General features: G+C 48.1%; 8 protein-coding genes across 9 annotated transcripts; 4 read left to right on the top strand and 4 right to left on the bottom strand.

The window, feature by feature from the left end:
• The first annotated feature begins 124 nt into the window (after positions 1-124).
• Positions 125-2,470, top strand: FOXG_09154 (uncharacterized protein). Its single transcript, XM_018388191.1, has 2 exons — positions 125-368; positions 475-2,470. Exons 1-2 carry the CDS (start codon positions 271-273, stop codon positions 2,087-2,089), a joined length of 1,713 nt encoding a protein of 570 aa, XP_018246213.1. The 5' UTR covers positions 125-270; the 3' UTR covers positions 2,090-2,470.
• Positions 1,323-3,913, bottom strand: FOXG_09153 (uncharacterized protein). The gene is made up of 3 exons (XM_018388190.1): positions 3,370-3,913; positions 3,107-3,314; positions 1,323-3,060 (listed from the first exon to the last, which is right to left on the bottom strand). The coding sequence occupies exons 1-3, from the start codon at positions 3,585-3,587 to the stop codon at positions 2,221-2,223; spliced, it is 1,266 nt and encodes a 421-aa protein (XP_018246212.1). The 5' UTR covers positions 3,588-3,913; the 3' UTR covers positions 1,323-2,220.
• A 346-nt stretch (positions 3,914-4,259) lies between these two features.
• FOXG_09152 (palmitoyl-protein thioesterase) lies at positions 4,260-5,620 on the bottom strand. The gene has a single exon (XM_018388189.1). The coding sequence runs from the start codon at positions 5,354-5,356 to the stop codon at positions 4,355-4,357; it is 1,002 nt and encodes a 333-aa protein (XP_018246211.1). The 5' UTR covers positions 5,357-5,620; the 3' UTR covers positions 4,260-4,354.
• A 343-nt stretch (positions 5,621-5,963) lies between these two features.
• On the bottom strand, positions 5,964-7,594 carry FOXG_09151 (uncharacterized protein). The gene is made up of 2 exons (XM_018388188.1): positions 7,416-7,594; positions 5,964-7,363 (listed from the first exon to the last, which is right to left on the bottom strand). The coding sequence occupies exons 1-2, from the start codon at positions 7,479-7,481 to the stop codon at positions 6,296-6,298; spliced, it is 1,134 nt and encodes a 377-aa protein (XP_018246210.1). The 5' UTR covers positions 7,482-7,594; the 3' UTR covers positions 5,964-6,295.
• A 343-nt stretch (positions 7,595-7,937) lies between these two features.
• FOXG_09150 (uncharacterized protein) lies at positions 7,938-9,319 on the top strand. Of its 2 annotated transcripts, XM_018388186.1 has the most exons (3): positions 7,938-8,120; positions 8,194-8,476; positions 8,526-9,319. In XM_018388186.1, exons 1-3 carry the CDS (start codon positions 8,066-8,068, stop codon positions 9,193-9,195), a joined length of 1,008 nt encoding a protein of 335 aa, XP_018246208.1. In that variant the 5' UTR covers positions 7,938-8,065; the 3' UTR covers positions 9,196-9,319. The 2 variants fall into 2 exon arrangements, with proteins under 2 accessions (XP_018246208.1, XP_018246209.1); XM_018388187.1 differs by having other exon boundaries at positions 7,938-8,476.
• Positions 9,320-9,713: 394 nt separating this feature from the next.
• FOXG_09149 (uncharacterized protein) lies at positions 9,714-11,234 on the top strand (the record flags this gene model as incomplete). The annotated part of the gene is made up of 9 exons (XM_018388185.1): positions 9,714-9,803; positions 9,854-9,987; positions 10,032-10,073; positions 10,120-10,186; positions 10,233-10,260; positions 10,393-10,405; positions 10,459-10,548; positions 10,595-10,937; positions 10,994-11,234. The coding sequence occupies 9 exons, from the start codon at positions 9,714-9,716 to the stop codon at positions 11,228-11,230; spliced, it is 1,044 nt and encodes a 347-aa protein (XP_018246207.1). The 3' UTR covers positions 11,231-11,234.
• On the bottom strand, positions 11,168-12,649 carry FOXG_09148 (uncharacterized protein). Its single transcript, XM_018388184.1, has 2 exons — positions 12,584-12,649; positions 11,168-12,493 (listed from the first exon to the last, which is right to left on the bottom strand). Exon 2 carries the CDS (start codon positions 12,237-12,239, stop codon positions 11,322-11,324), a length of 918 nt encoding a protein of 305 aa, XP_018246206.1. The 5' UTR covers positions 12,240-12,493; positions 12,584-12,649; the 3' UTR covers positions 11,168-11,321.
• A 2,091-nt stretch (positions 12,650-14,740) lies between these two features.
• Positions 14,741-17,017, top strand: FOXG_09147 (uncharacterized protein). Its single transcript, XM_018388183.1, has one exon. The coding sequence runs from the start codon at positions 15,610-15,612 to the stop codon at positions 16,657-16,659; it is 1,050 nt and encodes a 349-aa protein (XP_018246205.1). The 5' UTR covers positions 14,741-15,609; the 3' UTR covers positions 16,660-17,017.
• The last annotated feature ends 27 nt before the right edge of the window (positions 17,018-17,044 follow it).

The following is a 17,044-nucleotide window of genomic DNA, read 5'->3' as shown; positions in this document are numbered from 1 at the left end:
TCGTAGTGAGCATCTCATCTCTTCGTAGTAACTTCTTCATGTGCTGTCGATGATATCAAAGCCCGATAAAGATCAGGTCCCTTGGTGGGGCGCAAGGGATGACGTCGCCAGGCAAGTTACGTATGGATCTTTGACCAGGCGGTCTCAGCCTGTTCTGTTCATCCCAAACCCATCGCCTCCTTAAACAACCATTTTCCGCCGAATCAAGTTGTAGTCAGTCATTTTCAACGTGATTACCTATTCACCGCAACTTGACGACCGCTGCTGGTGATGGCTTCGATCTTGCGACAGATTGTCGCGGGGCCGCGAGCTCGGCATCCTGAGGCTGGCTTGGATTTGTGCTATGTTACGGATCATATTATCGCGACGTAAGTCTAGTAATTGGGGGTTTTATTCCAGAGGAGCGATATCATTAAGCGCTCCCTCTGAAGCTATCTCTTTGCCTAGCGACGTTACTGACACCAAGCTCCTCAGATCCGGTCCTTCAGAAACATATCCCCAACTCGCCTACCGAAACCCGCTCGACCAACTCGTCAAATTCCTCGATTCGAAACACGGTGAAGACTGGGCCATATGGGAGTTTCGCGCCGAAGGAACAGGCTATCCCGATGAATCTGTATATGGTCGCGTGAGGCATTACCCATGGCCTGATCACCATCCTCCTCCATTCAGACTCGTGCCTATGATCATGGCGAGTATGCGCAATTGGCTACATGGCGGAGAGCTCGGCGGTGGTGTAGTCACGGGCGATGGGAGACCTATGTCCTCTGGTAAAGATGCCGTTACTGAGGCGCAAAGGAAGGAAAAGCGCGATAAGAGAGTGGTGGTGGTTCATTGCAAAGCTGGGAAGGGACGAAGTGGTACGGTGAGCTGCAGTTATCTCATCGCAGAGGAGGGTTGGAAGCCTGAAGATGCCCTTGCGCGCTTCACGGAACGACGAATGCGACCGCGATTTGGTGCTGGTGTCTCGATCCCTTCACAGTTGCGCTGGATCAGCTACGTTGAGCGCTGGACAAAAGGTGGCAAGAAATACACCGATCGACCCATTGAAATCCCTGAGATCCACGTCTGGGGTTTGCGCAACGGCGTCAAGGTTGACATCGAGGGTTTTGCAGATGAGGGCAAGAAGATCGATGTCTTTCACACATTCAAAAAGGAGGAGCGTGTGGTTGTTGATCCCAAAGCACCTGAGGAGAGCGGTATTAGCGATATGATTTGGGAAATGGCCGGTTACTCGGTCACCAAGCAGAAGGAGAAAGCGCCTAATGAAGCGCACTTTTCTGAGGCAACGAACCCGGGTGAAACTCCATCATCGACGGCTGAGGAGAAGGAGCATATTGGCAAGGCGAAGACTATCAAACGAAAGGGCACAGAGATGCTTCACAAAGTCTCGCCCGCAGGCTCTCATAAGGGTGTTGAGAGAACCAAGAATGACTCTGCTACATCGTCAAAGACCGATGTTACAGAAGCAAACTCGGATGAAGAACCAGGCGGCATGGCGGTTATTCTAAGACCCAAGGCCCCAATCCGCATTCCCAACAGCGATGTCAACATCTCAGTCGAGCGTCGTAACAAGACACCCAAGAGCATGGGCCTAACCATGGTAACAGCCGTTGCACACGTATGGTTCAACACCTTCTTCGAAGGCCAAGGTCCTGAAAAAGATGGCAAGGCCCTCGATAGCGGCGTCTTCAGCATCGAGTGGGACGCGATGGACGGGATCAAAGGATCCAGCCGCAAAGGCTCACGAGCGTTTGATCGAATTGCCGTAGTATGGCGCGTCGCCGGCACTGACGCTCTGCCTGAAGAAGTCCTCGAGCCAGAAGAGGGACAGCCCGTGCCGCAGGTTCGACCGGCGGATTGGAAGGGTGCGAATATGGAAGATCCGGACAATGAGAAGGATTTGGGACTTAGAGTTCAGAGTCCTGCGAGTGCGGATGTTAGTAAAGCGAGTAGTATCAAGAGTGCTGAGGAGGCGGTTGCGAATAAGGATGGAGGGGAGTTGGAGGGTGTTAAGTCGAGTGGGCCGTCGGGGGAGGATTTGTTGATTGGGGATCATGAGGAGGTCAAGAGGGAGAAGAAGGCTTAGGTTGATGATATCCATGTATATGATTGTATGGACGATCAGATGTAAGACCATGAGTGTGAATAGAGTATTATGCTACCATGGCAATCTGAATGGGTATCTCGAATAGAAAGTGTCCATGTGCATGACTGGACTCAGTAATGTCTACCCCTTCCTCTGTAATGCCTATCACCTCGATATCCCCCATACGGTCCTCCCCTCCTATGATCCCCCCTCTCTCTATGCCCATGATATCCTCCCCTACCCTCCCTCGGCGGCGGAGGCACCGGCTCTTCAACCTCAACTTCATACTCTTCGAAATCTTCCTTAAAGAATCCTTCAGTAATCTCCTTTTCTCTCAACGCAGCCTCAGGCTCAAACACAAAACGCAACGTCCCTTCTGGCCCCTTCACCGTTCGTTTTGCAGATGCATCACCTGGCCATGATGTTGATGTCGCGGGTGAAGTAGCGGATGCAGGTGTAGAAGGTTGAGGATCTTCAGCTTCGCAGCGGGAGCAGTAGTACAGATATCGAGGTTCGAACGCCTTGTCAAGATCGTTGTTAAGCCGAATCTTGATGTCGATGATCTTATTCTGATCAAACTGTGCCCCGACCTTTGTAGACTTACCATGCTGAACGTATAAATCCAGTATATCAAGCATAGTCTCCATAACAGAGCCCCAGTGATACTGACGCTTCGTCTTTGCGTACTCTCGAACTCTGTCAACGTGTTGTTCTGTCATGAGGGCTGTGAGCTCCACGACTGCCATGACCATTGAGAATGTTGTGCGCTTTATGGGGACGAAGGTCTTGTAGATGTCGATACACATTGCGTATGCGGTCTCGAAGAAGGGTTTTCCATCTTCTTTGCCAAAGATGTCGCGGACGACTTTTACGAGGAGTTTTTGGGGGTAGCGTGTTCGGAAGTCGAAGCCGATTGTTTCGAGGATGAGACGTTCGAGGCAGATGATGATTTTACCTGGATTCTCGAACATCTAAGAGGGTTAGTACGGTGTTGTGATTGCTGTATGTTGGGCTTACCTTGTCATCAGGCGTGACTGATTTGTCGGGGTTCTTCACGTTGTATGCCGCCGCAAGAATCTCCTTCGACTTCTTGATAGTATCCTCCACCTTACACGCGACGAAGAGCGATGCTAGTGCAGCGTCTTGATAGTTATACTCGACGTCTCTGAAGTTGAGTCGAAATTTGTGGAAATATGTGCACGCCGTATCGAACGTCCTCACAGGTCTGTTGCGTAATCAGTCTCTAATCCCCACGTACTCCCATACAAGACCCGACGTACAGTTGCAGATATTCCCTCACATTCTCAAGCAACTGCACACCTTGAAGACGGTAGTTATCCTGCCTTGCGGGATCGCAGCCATTGTCCTTGAGCATACGCCGCAGCTTGAGCTCTGATGTGTATTGATTCGAACTGGAGATGGAGCCTGGATGGGGTCCGATCTTGGGTATCGCGTCGCCGTTTGTGGCCGCGGACTGACCATTATTTGAGGTTGTCATTGGAGCGAAGGGTAGGATATGAAGTGTATGGTTGTTGTCGCAAGTTTGCTGGTCGTTCAGTGGTGATTTCGGTGGGCAGAAGGGTCGATGAATTGAAACAAGTGGGCCTCGTCGCTGAGTGTTGTTACACCCAGGCTTTACCGACTTCACCTCAGTTACGGATGCTTAGTATGAACTAGGGATATAAAAGTGGGAGGAATCCCTCGGCAGATACGGCGACGATGTTTGTTGTCGCGTGGAGTCAAAAGTACTTCAGTTGTCATGATGCAAAGCAATTGCGATGTGGCTGAAGCTGGTGACTGTGGCGCAGCTAATTACAAGCCTCAGATACATCTTCGACAGTAAACATTTCATTGAGCACGACATCATTAATAAAACGCAAGGTCACAAGGCAAGTATTGTAAAGGCTCGAAGCACCCATACAGAATTGCCGTGATTATCTTAATGATTGAGTTCAGGACGTTATACAGCCAAACGTCCCAGTTCGTTTCTGAACCAACCCTAGTGTTGAGCTTTCACCAAAGATGTCTTTCTCAAGGGGTCGGTCCTGCTAGGAACTGAGATGATTTCAGTGCAGTTGCTTACATCATAAGTCGAGACTTCTGCCTTGTCATCGAAGCCTGCTCATTTCGCGCGTTCATGTTCGAGTGTGATAGTAGGAACGACGTACATGTGGACGAGGCACGGCAGGGGGGGGGGGCTCTTGACGTAGTTACAGTCTGTAGAATAACTATAGAATAACTCTAGAATAAAAACTAGTAATTAAATCAAATTAACTCCAACCTATCCCAGGAGTCCTCCATATCTGACTCAAAAGTTCGTTTCCACGGGCCGCAGTAATTGGTGACGGTCTCGTTCAGTAGCTCATAGAGGTTCTCGAGGTGTTTACCAGGGGCACTTCGAAATCTGAGGCCACCATTGCGGTCAAGCTCGCGAAGGCCAAGCCAATCCTCGTGGTAAAGCTCACGAGCTCGAAGAGGGATAACTTCTGTGCCATTGACCTCCTCAAACCACGAAGATTCTTTCGGGATAACAAGATCATCATCTTCAAACATCCACATGACGAAGTTGGTCAACTTGCTCAGATTTGCCTTGTATTTTTCGTTTTTGAACTCGCGCTCGTTGTTGATGTCGGCTAGGAAGTTGGAATTCTCGAGGTATTTGTTGTAATCGGCTTCAGTTGCTGGGTTGCGGTAGTATTGCGCGGGAACAAGGCTTGACTGTACAATTTTGCTCCAAGTACCAAATCTCATGAGGGCCATGGCTCCCTTGCAAAGCCAGTCGGTAGCGCCGCAGGACCTGAAGTCGATGATGCCATTGTGTTGGCTACCAAATGTGACGAGACTGCGGACCTGTGGCCAGTTACAGCGCTCGACGTAACCGCGGAGGAACTGTCCACCCTGAGAGATACCGATGGCGTCAATAGCGGGCGCAGTAGACAGAATGGGGTGCTTGGCCAGTTCCTCGCAAACCTTGCTGACTTGGTCCGAGACATTTCCTTTGAAAGTGGCCATTTGATCCTGGCTGGGATCCTCATCAATGGCAATGATATGAACAAAGGTTCCCGGGTGGATATCTTCAGCGAGGGCTTGAATGCTCTTCATTCCATCGCTATTGAATTGGTCACCAAGGCCGTGCCAAACAACAATAGGTAATGGGGTATCGGATAGGTCATCTCTTGTGTGAATAGGTGCAAAAGGGGAAGCATAGCTCTGTCTAGCCAAGGCTCCGATGGCCAAGCCAAGCCGGAGCAAGGAAGGGAAAGACATGATGGGGATGTTGATGGTGATGGTGATGGTGATGGAAGATGAAGATGAAGATGCAGATGGAGAGTTATGTGGGGAGCTGAGCTAGCTGAAGACGTCAGCTATGACCCTCCACTTTCCGCTAGGTTCGAGAGGATGTAAAGTGGTTTTTGTACCTTTGTGAGTGACCACCTTATATGATTGAGAATGAGGTTGGCTGAACTGTGGATAAACTATATAATTAATGGCGTGATTATTGAGAGTATTTATTGGCTATAGGAAAAACAGAGTCTATTCTGCATGGAGGGGATAAAAGCCAATGTGTTATTTGTGCCTAGATCTACTCCGTACCTGGCCGAGATATAGATATGGCCTGAAGCTGGCGGAAGGCGGGGGTGGGTTAGACGCTTCATCCTCATTATCCCAACGATGGCAATGTACATATTGCCCAAATTCGGTAGGTACCTTATACCTTACTCTGTACTTTCTTGACATCATTATAGTACGCATACCTAGTACCTAGTACTTAGGTAATCATTCATTTAATAATTCTTCGTAGAAAGAACAAGAGCTGATCCCTTCCGGGCAGTGATGATCTGCATTCTGCAAGCACCCCAGATTCTATCTTGAAGATCAGACCAAATTGATGTATTTGTACCAGGACTAGCCTACAAATGAGTTGACGTTGACTAAATATATACTCATTTGGTCCTTTGGAGGGTTTCACACGGCTGAATGCTGGTGGGATTCATCGAAACTTGGTCTATTCTCATGAGTGACCAGGCACGGGGGCTTTCCTTGGCTCGGGTCTTGACGAAGGAATAAGATTGTTTCAAAGAAGGCGCAAGAGATGCGTAATACCGTCAATATTGTATTGTTAATGCAAGTATAGCTACAATTGTATTCTGTGGGTTTTCCGCCCTTCAACGAACGCCTCAACACCGATGCCTTGAATTGCATGTTTCAGTTGTCAATGGCCTTGTTGGCCGATGCCTTTTGCTTTCTCAATCGAGCCTTGCGGTCCGAGATTTGCTTATCGAGCTTGCCGTCGTCGGCCTCTGGAAGTTGCTTCTGCTTCTTGGCCTTCTTCGTAGGGGCGGCGGGAGTCTCAGTCTCGTCGGTGTTGTCGAGAGACTTGCGCTTCTTTCCAATGTTGGGCTTCTCACCCTTGAGGGCCTTGGCGGCCTCGTCCTCAGCAATCACGTCCTTCTCGTCAACCCAGAGCTCATCAGTCAACCAGATGGGAAGGGCAGTAGTCTCGGGACCCTTGATGTAGATGCTCTTCATGTTGCGCCACTTCTGAGGAATCCACTTCTCGATCATGCCGGTGACAACGGCATCGACATTCTCGGCGATCTGCTCAGCGGTCCAACCCGAGTATCCAATTCGGATCGAGGTGTTTGTTGAAGGGGTCAGGCTGACGAATGCAGAGTTGATTGCCTTCTGAACCTCCTTGGCGATCTCGGCGGGAGTGCCTGCGTTGACAGTACCCTCAGTCTTGACACGCTTCTGTCGCTTTCCATCGACCTTGGGTGCCTTGGCCTGTAGGTTCACAGGGACAGGTCGCTTTTGCGTTGTCTTGTAAAAGGTCTTTCCCAAAATCTTGGGTAATCTGTTGATGATGCGATCGTCACCAAGGAAGATATCCGCCTCGGCGAAGAGCTTCCTCTGCGCCTCGTACTGGCTGTATTTGGCCTTGAGCTTTCCGTAGTCGATGACACGAGTGATGCGCTTGCCAAGCTCAGCGGGGAAGTCCTCGGAGGCGACAATGTCCTTGTAGGCGCGCTGGGGCTCGGCGGTGATGAGGCAGATGGTGGTCTCTTCGTTGTTGAGCGAGTGAGGAAGGGAGATCTTTCCGGGCTGCAGACGCGCCTTGTCGACGATGTGGCGCTTGGTCGTCAGGTTGAGCCAGATGGGAGTTGTAGTAGGATCTTCATCGTCGTCGAGGAGATTGCGCTTTTCAGACTCGTCGGCCTTTTGCTTGGAAGCTTTTTTGATGTGTGCGAGAAGAGCCTTTGAAGCTTTCAGGGTCTTGTGTGAATTGTTAGAACTGTTATAGTAGTGAGATACTGGGGGTACAAACCTGATCGGGGTCAATTGCTGTGACAGCGGCAGCGCCGGGAGCGACAACTTCTTTTGAGGGCGCCATTGTTGTCGCAAAGTTGTAGATGGGATGGGGATGCAACAAAAAAGTTCAGTTTGATATGATAGTGGGGGCTTTATCAGTAGCTCGAAGGAAAAATAATTTTTTTTCTGCGATGGTTGGTTCTGTCGGAATATGCAAGTCCCGGGCTCCGGCCCAGGGGTCTCTTAGCGCCTTTAAGGTGCCAAAAATACAAGACAGACATTTGAGCTAACAAGTTTATAAATCTCGGACCTATGCATCAATTACTTTGATCCGAGTGGTATAGATATTGGAAAGTATCCTCTGGACGCTTGGGGCTTTATTTCAGATCTTGATGCTCCTCCCTCAGGCGAGATAGGCTTTATAGTAAGTTATATAATTCTATGTCTCTTTTCTTGCACCGTTTGGGGGTTTTTAGCGGCGGGGCAGAGTTTGGAGTAGGATCCGCTGATTGTCACTCTCACGTTATTCACATGAGATCCATCCGGTTGTTCCCTGTCGGGCTTACAAGATGATGAGCTCTTGAATCCTACAACTGAACATCTCTCAATCTCTTGGTCTATCTTTTTATACAATTCATAATACTTCTCTCTCATATCCTTTACATAATGTCTCCCGATCTGCAAGATCCTGCCAATAGGAGAGCTTCGTGTGATCAGTGCAGTATGTCCGCCCACCTTTCCCGCTTACACTTGGGGTCCATAACTTATATTGCGCATGCTGATCAATCTGCAAGGACAAAAGAAGCTCAAATGTGACGGAAGCTATCCATCTTGTGGGCGATGCTCTACTCTTGGAGAGCCGTGCAAGTTCTCGGCGCGTATGCCGATGGGAAGACCCAAGAAGAGGAAGATAGCCTCCGAGAATGAGGCCCAGGAGAGCAGTGCGAGCAGAACTTCGCCATCGACTTTGGCGATGAGTATTGGGAGTGACACTGGTAGTGATATGGGAAGAAGAGCGAGCTTTGATCCGTGCCAACATATGTCTGAAGATGCACCATTGGATTTGATACCTCTTGGGTGAGTTGACTGAATCATCACCTTGATGGCCGAACTGACTCAGATTCAGAAACGAGACAAATGTTGACCCGAAATTATTGGCATTTGAATCCGACCCAGGCCAACAGACATGCGCCTGTCTCGCAAGCTTATACTTGTCACTAGAAGAAGTTCGGAAAGCAGATGATTTGCCCTTCACAGCACGGTTATCCGTTCTGCGGCATTTGACGACAACAGCAGCAGGGATCATACAGTGTCAGGTATGTCCAACAAAGTTTCTATGGGCAATGCAGAATGCTCAACTCCTCAACACGCTTATTATATCTTTGGCGGAAGGATATAAAAAGATCGTGAAGTCAGTTGAGGACGAAACGAAACGAGCTCAGGATGCCAGGGAATCAAAAGAATTATACATAAGCGAAGGCCAAACGCTAGAGGCACCATCGCAAAACGACGCGTTAGGATTCTCGCTGAGCCTGGACCCTCGGGATTGGAAAAGCATCGCCAACAAAGCAATCAAATCCGAACTTTTTGGTACGCCACATTCGAGCTCCATGTCTTTTGTGGCGATGTTGCAGTTGATGGAGGATAGACAGAACTTATGGCATTCCGGAACGAGTCATGTACCGCCGGGTATAGGACATCGGTTGGCACATCAGATGCATGATAAGGATCCGCATTGTGTGTCGGTTGTTAAGCATACGAGGGACATGATAAGTCATTTGTTGGCGGATGTTTGAGTGGCTGGTTTGATACCCAAGATCAGGAGCATTAGCCTTCTTTAATTTGATTGTTTACTGTCTTCATGGCCTAGTGCTTCCGCTATCCTAGAGGTTGGAAGAGAATACTTTTGATACGCGAGCACAATGTGAGGAAAGGAAAGTCTTTACTGAATATCCGTCAATGGCTCAGCCGCAGACATCAGTCTCAAAATCGCTCACGGGACTTACGTTTGACTGTATGGGATAGGTTGAGAGCTTTGAAACCAGCATGTTATTGGTTCGCCAAACCAACAGACACATGTAGGGATACTATTCTCCATTTATCATGCAATGCAACTTTGTCAAACGATCCGATAGGACTGGCCCCTGGGCAATTCTGCTGTGCCGTACTAATTCGGGTGTTAAAACCACATCTGGTATGCAAAGCGTGGCATGATGAGTTGAATGAGTTGGTTCAGTACACAAATAGAGATAAACAACGCAACTGTGAAGTGACACTCTACTCTCTTCCTAGATAACGAACGAACCGTGCAAGGATGGCAGAAGAAAATAATTCTCAACCAGCTCAGGCTGTCACCGATGTTTCTGGTCTTCTTCCTCCTGAGCATTGGGCTGAGGTAGCTGAGGTTCGTATGACACGACGTTGGTCAGGATCATGCCACTAATGATAATCTAGGAGTTGGGTGATACGGATTCTGCTCTGGGAGATGATACTGCCGAGTCGACGGCGTCCATCACGTCAAGTATTCTGCACTATAGGAATATCAATGGGAGAACTTACCATCATGATATTGGGAATGCCCAGTATTGGTATGTTGTCCGAAGACTCTATGGTGCGGGATTAATGAGAATAGGGGGACCAATGATGAGAAGCAGAATGAGTCGATGGACATCAAGTAAGTGTACCGAACACAGATTGGAGATGAGTGCTGATACGTGCAGTCATCATGTTTTGACGCTGGTTTTGGACGGTGCGCTGTATCTTGCGCCTATTCCCAAAGACATCAAGGTTCATTGCTGCCGGTAGCCGTGGAGTGACCTGCTGACTTTCATAGAATGCTATTGATATCGGTACAGGGACAGGTGAGTTTCGGAGAGCCAGTTGGACTGGTTGCGGTCGGAGCCAGTCGCTACTCAAGTGAGCTCAGGCTATACCCAGACCGCGCCAAAGTTGTACTCTGGTTGAACTCACGCTGACATTATACTCTAATTTAGGTGTATGGGCTATGTAGGTGTTTATAATCAAACGACTAAGTGGTTGAAATTAACTGTTTTCAACAGAGATTTTGCGGATAGCTTCCCAGACGCACAGGTTATAGGTACTGACGTTTCGCCAATCCAACCGGGCTGGATACCTCCTAACCTGCGATTGTAAGAAGCCTACTCACGCCCATAAGCGAATCTAACACTTCGGTAGCGATATTGAAGACTGCACTCAAGAGTGGACGTTCGCTCCTAACTCGCAAGACTACATCCACTTTCGTTGGCTGGTCGGCAGCATCGTCGACTGGGACCAGCTCTTCAAAGAAGCATATAGATGTCTCAAGCCGGGTGGTTATATTGAAAGCCACGAAGCTCTCTCAAGAATGGACTGTGACGACGGGACTATCACCGAGAAGAGTGCTATGCACCAGTGGGGAAAGTTCTTTGTTGAAGGCGGGAAGAAGATCGGCCGTTCGTTCACAATCGTTGAGGACGGAGTGCAGAGATCTGCTATGGAGAAGGCCGGGTTTGTTAATCTTGTGGAACGGGATTTCAAGGTAAGTGACTCTCTTCCAGTGGCCACTTTCATATACTGATATAGTGAACTGAACAGGTGCCTATCGGGGGTTGGCCGAAGGATCCGAAGATGAAAGAAATTGGCAAGTATGCACAAGCTACTCTTGAGCAGGATATCGAGGGTTATGTGTTGTTCATGGCCAACACAGTGGAGGGCTGGACGAAAGAGGAGGTTGAGGTGTACATATCGATGCTGAGAAGGGAGCTGAGGCAGGGAAACATGCATCCTTATTATTGGCAGAAGGTTGTCTGGGCCCAAAAGCCAAAAGAGTAAGGCCATTTAATTAGTATTTGTGAAATTCTTATCATTGCTCATTATTAGTACCATTGGCATTGGTATTTCACCAGGGGCTGTGGTTCACAGTCTAGTAAGAGCTCATTCTCTCCTCGATAAGCCCCGTGAACTTCACCATTTCTGAACAGCACGGCTCCAGTACCTCCTTCAAAACAGGAATCCACCATTCTTCCATCCCTGGGCCAATACCTATAGCAAAGGCATACTCCACATACTCAGGATAGAAACCGCTCAACTCCCAGTCGATGATCCCTGTGATAGTGCTTCCGTCAACCATGATATTGCGCGGTGATAAGTCACCATGAGTTAGAACGAAACGTCCAGTAGATTTGCGTCGTTGCCGTTCTAGAACCTTCTTCCATCTCCAATGTTGAATAGTTCCACCGGAAAGTCGATCGAGACACCAATTATCAAAAGCTTCCTCATCCTCGAATGGACCACAGTGCCTGATAAACGTGGTGTTATATATGTTGCGTGTCGGTTGCCTGTTGATCCGGCCAATGTATGGATGTAAAAGCGTTCTCATATGCTGTATTTGGCCTCGAAGCTGCCCCTTGATAGACCTCTGCTCATCCTCAGACATAGCCTGCCAGACGTCCACGAGCGGCACGCCGGGTACACGCTCGCTGACCATAACACGTGCAATGGGGCGTTTAGTGATGACATCGTAGACTCCGCGAACCTCGGGAGCTAATACACCATGTGTTGCGGCATGGTGCATCATATCGGCTTGCGAGCGGTCAATGCCATTTGGACTGCTGACTTTGAGAGCTAGTACTTGGCCATTCGAAGTTGTGTGCTCGAGAACTCGGTTTCCCCAGTATTTATGAATCTCCTTGCCAACGACTGCATCGAGATAATTGCACTTCAAATACTTGGGAAGTGTATCCTGTTCGTCGTCTTCTATCTTAGCCTCCATGGCTTCCGGCCCCTCTTGTTCTGCTTCTGAGAGGCTTGCCATATTGACAGATGGTTCACAATGGGGCATCAATATGATCAGAATTTGAGCGTTGCGAAGATGAATATATATAGTGTGGAAAAAATGATAGGTTTGCGTTTCTTGACGAGCGATTATCGTGCACAACGTTAACCCTCTACTTACTGACCAACCTCCTCTTTACACCCTTGCCAAATCAACCAATAGCAAATTCATCACTAAAAACAATGGAAGAAAAGAATTAAAAACCACAAACTGTATGAAGTCCAGCAAGAAAGGGGATATTTTTGATTAATAGAAATATGCTTGACATTTAGTTAGCGGAAACACTTGATAATGACGATGCTGCATGGGATGAGAAAGAGAATCACGGATCAAGATAAAGAAACTCATACCTCGGTTAGTAAACTCCCTTACTTCCGACCATAGCCCAGCTACAGCCGGCCTATTGCCAGGTCGGACTGGCCGAGAACACAGATCAGACATCGGACAGCGCTCGGACAATCATGCGCCCGATTGAGGAGCACGAATCGTACAAAGGGGGAAGAGAGATCTAATTGACTCAGATCGTCTCAGATCTCTCCCAAGAAACACTCAGGGGTAGGTATAGAGACCAAGTTCCACATCTGTCAAAGATACAGTAGGAAGTCTATGACTTGCATGCCATAATCGAAAGCCCAAAAGGCTCAGCTGAAAGATCAATATGGAGTGGCTGAACAACATATGCAGTTTCTACTGGCCTCAAAAATGAGATCTGACCAATGGATCTTTCAGCTCTTACACACATTTACAGCCAAGAGGGTGTCTTGGTAAGACATGCTTGATGTAAATACTTAGGCGGAGATTCAGATATGTACTGTGAAGTAAAGACAACCCATCGACCATCAAAGACAAAGACAATAACTTTTATCACTTATTAACAACTCTCCCAAGAATCCTCACCAAACTTCGTAGTCGACCCACGCGCTCTCATATCGACGAGCTGGTTGATATGTTGATCCCGATCGTATTCAATTCTTCGTACTCGTTGCGGGGTATTCCCTGACACCTGTCTCTCCCAACACACACTCATTTGCTCTCCTGGGAAGCACGGACCGTAACAGACGATAACGGGTCGGCACGAATAACCAACGATTTAGCAGCCTGAAAGTTCCACAGCTACATCATCCATATTTGGGGCGTGTAGCAAAGAGCCTGACCTCTCATCAGCAACGGCATCCACATCAGGACTCACTAAGGAAAGATTCGGGGAACGTCTCCTCTTTGAGAAGCAGAAACACCCAGGCGGACTCGGGGTTAGATAACCCGATGATTTAATCGCTCATATCTCACCCCCACCCCCCATCAAAAGGCCAAGTTAGGAATCTATTTAAGAACTCACCTATAGAATCATTCCAAGACACCGCCGGGTTTACTTTCTCTTCCGTTGCAAGGGCGACCCAAGGTACTCGAGGAGTGCGATTAACAACTTCTCATTACGTCGACACCGCCGCCGAGGACACCCAGCAGGCTGGGATGGTGCTTGCTTGGGCAAATGGGCTGTGGGGTCCGGACATTGATACTGGTAGATGGTATTGTTGTTGTTCGTGATGTTTGTTACGTTTCCATTGATCTGATTTCCGGGACCAAAATGGGTGGCGTCATTGTTGGTAGTTGAGCCTTTGAGGTCGCAGTTGCTGTTCATATTGGTCGGACACACCAAAACATGCGCATTGTCGTCCTTGGAAGCCATCCCCACCATGATGAAGTACGGGCTGCCTTGCTGGGAAACTGGTTGGATCGTATGGTAACACTGCGGACGAATGGAGTTTCCAAGAGGAAAAAAGGGTGTGCGGCAGCTGACCCGTGATTTGGGAGGGCTTAACACCCTCTCCTATTCATGCGCAGTCACCCCTGTCCGCATGTTGGGGGCCTCAAAACCTCCAAACTCTCCAAAAACAATGACAGCACTGACCAGATCGTGACATATGAAAATCTGCCAAAGACTCGAAATAGTTCATTGTGTAGTATAGTATCGTGTTAAGTGTTACTACATGTATATAGTAGTAGCTTTCGAACAAATATCGTTAAGATGCGGTACTGGAGGTCGTAAGCATCATGCCGATTACCATATCTTTACATTCGAGGAATATTGATGAGATATTGATAGGTGACCTGTGACTTGTTCATACATCTGTATTGTTGGGTCATGTAATTAAGGGCGTGCAGGTGAATATGTATGTAATATAGCGACTGCGGGTCTTGGTTAGATGCCTTGCTTCGTTCCCCAGCTTCACAAACTCATCACAACATCTACCAACGACATATTGCCAAATGGTTTAGATCTCTTGTGAGCATCCAAGAGTATGCTATAATTTCTCGGACCTCTCTACAAACTATAGAGTCGAGCTTTCAAGCGATCCATCCACACCTGTCACGTCATACAGGTTGTCTACCAACAGTGGCGTAGCAAACTGAACCAACACTATCAGCTTGATCAGGCAATGTTTCTGTCTTAGGTACTTCCTTGATTTGAAAGCTGAATTCGAAGAAGTTCAGTCCACCTCCGATAATCATTGACGTGGAGTTCCTTACGTGGTCAAGGCCCCCCTTCCAGACAGGCCCCCAAAAATTGCCTTCCTTCGACTCCTTCTTTCATACCAAGATATTTTGGTCTCTCTTCTTGGGCTTAATAAAATTACTGAACTAACTAGAGCCAGGGACTAGGTACCATTTAACATAGCTTCGACGTGTAAGAAGCAAGTCACCGGCTGATTACGATAGTCAACTTTCATTCGCAATACTGATTCCAATCGAAGCTGGAACTTGGGGGTTCATCGCCAGGGAAAGTTTATGAGCACCCAAACACTTCAAGAACTTCTCTCTTTACTCAACAAGACTTGACATACACTTGAAAGCGTCATTCTATCCTCCTGAGACGAAAATCAATACTCGATACGACGCCACCTCCTTAAAGTGCAAGTCTCGACTTCACCAACATACCCAAGATCTCTCATCTCTCCCATGAATCTCTACTTGTAGTCCCAGACCGCCTCATGATCATCGTATCAAATCTTCTATATCGATAGCCTTGTTCTGCCGTGTTACTCTGCTTCGCCCCCTCGAAGTGCCTTAGGTTTCACCGCAGTCTGACACATGAGGCTCTGCTGTCAATCTTTCACACTTTTTCACAATCTATTTTCACAATGATGCCTAAACCTTGATGCCATACTCACATCTTGGCCTTCTTTTCCGGTCGCACCTTTTCACAATTTTCATAATCTGCGGTTGATTTCTATGCCACGTTAGCACAACCATAATTTCTCCTGCATTCTGACACACCACCCGAAGACGATATCGTCGTCGATGTAGCTATTCACGGCTCTTTACCATCTTCACCGCTCTTTGTCGCGACGGCCTCGCCTTCGAAGTTGAGGCTATCATGGCAGAGATTCTTGGGGTCGCGGCGTCGGCGAGCCAGCTTGGTGTCGCATGTTTTTCACTGATAGATGTCATGAGAAAGATAAAAGGGGGAGCGTCGACGCTGAAACGGTACCACGAGCAGCTCCAAGAACTTCAGAGTCTTTCTACCAGTATCTCTGAGAACCCCCTTCTTCAGACCCCCGAGATTGGGACACAGACTGATGCTCTTCTTTTTATCATCAACAACAACTGCTTAAATTCTTTACTCCGCAAAAGCAGAGTCCTTCGCACCTGGGGCTTCTTGTATAGAGAACAAGATCTTGTTGATATCTTTGTAAGACTCGAGAGGCAGAAGAGCAACCTGTCTTTGGCCATTGAGCAGATACAATCCAAAGCCTTGTATCAAATACAGACCGACATACAAGTCATGGCCGAGAAGAAGTCGCCGAACCCTCCGGCTCCCGAGTCTCCTTTCACAAACTTTTCGGCTCCGTTGATTCAGGGCGAATACACAGTCTTCGCCTACAACCCGAACACTCCAGGCCCTGCACCAGATGTTCATTCTTACAACCATTTCATCAGCTCGCTCCTAGCCTCCAGCATGACTGCAAATGTCTTTTCGAACCAGCCACCTTCTGCCCACGGTAATGCTTCTACTCCAGACCGGAACGATTCCTCCACATCCAAGCCCATGAAGCACAACGAGCGCAAGCCTGAGCCCAACAGCGTGAATTACAACAATGCGTTCGCAGCTTCTGGTATTAATCAGAGAAATGGAAGAGTAATCGAGGTCGATGCTGAGATGGCTGCAAAGCTATCCACTAAGAATCCACGACAGACGAACCCCTTAGTCTACAACAACTCGACCAAGATTGGATACGGTGACCAACACAATGGAAATGTTATCGAGATTGAGAGTGGCACCGACTGGGTCATGCCTGATACGAGCGGCGACACATGGAACAGCCCGATGGCGATGTTATGGCTTTCTGGTAATGGACCTGAGGTCCACGGAACTCAGCACAATGGACCGATCATTCGAACCAAGAAGACCACTGAGAAGAAGTAGAAGGAGGAAATGAGGGACTAAGGATGGATATGCAAGGAGGACATTTGTTATACGTTTTGGCGAGATGTTTTAACGTAATGGCGTGTTCCCGTATATGCTTTCTAGAGCTCATTTTGGTAAAAACTAGCTGGCTTGGGGATTGTTGTGTTGTTAGATAGATGGAATTAGTATCCAATTTGGGAGATTTTAGGGTAGAAGAATACGAGCTGTTGATAAAAAGTTATCCTCTCTTGTATTTAAGAAGCATCGCTGGCAGAGAGTCTAAGCCATAACGACGACGTCTTCTCCAAACAAGTTGGGCTGCCACATCAAGGCCGTCACAATCACAGATACAGTAGTCCAAAAGGGAACATACCGGAATTCATTATATTCCTTGAGCCGAAGT

The sequence above is a fragment of the Fusarium oxysporum genome, chromosome 9, assembly GCF_000149955.1.
Source record: "Fusarium oxysporum f. sp. lycopersici 4287 chromosome 9, whole genome shotgun sequence".
Classification (NCBI taxonomy): domain Eukaryota; kingdom Fungi; phylum Ascomycota; class Sordariomycetes; order Hypocreales; family Nectriaceae; genus Fusarium; species Fusarium oxysporum.
The sequence above is the reverse complement of the archived record's forward strand: the minus strand, read 5'-3'. Positions and strand labels throughout refer to the sequence as shown.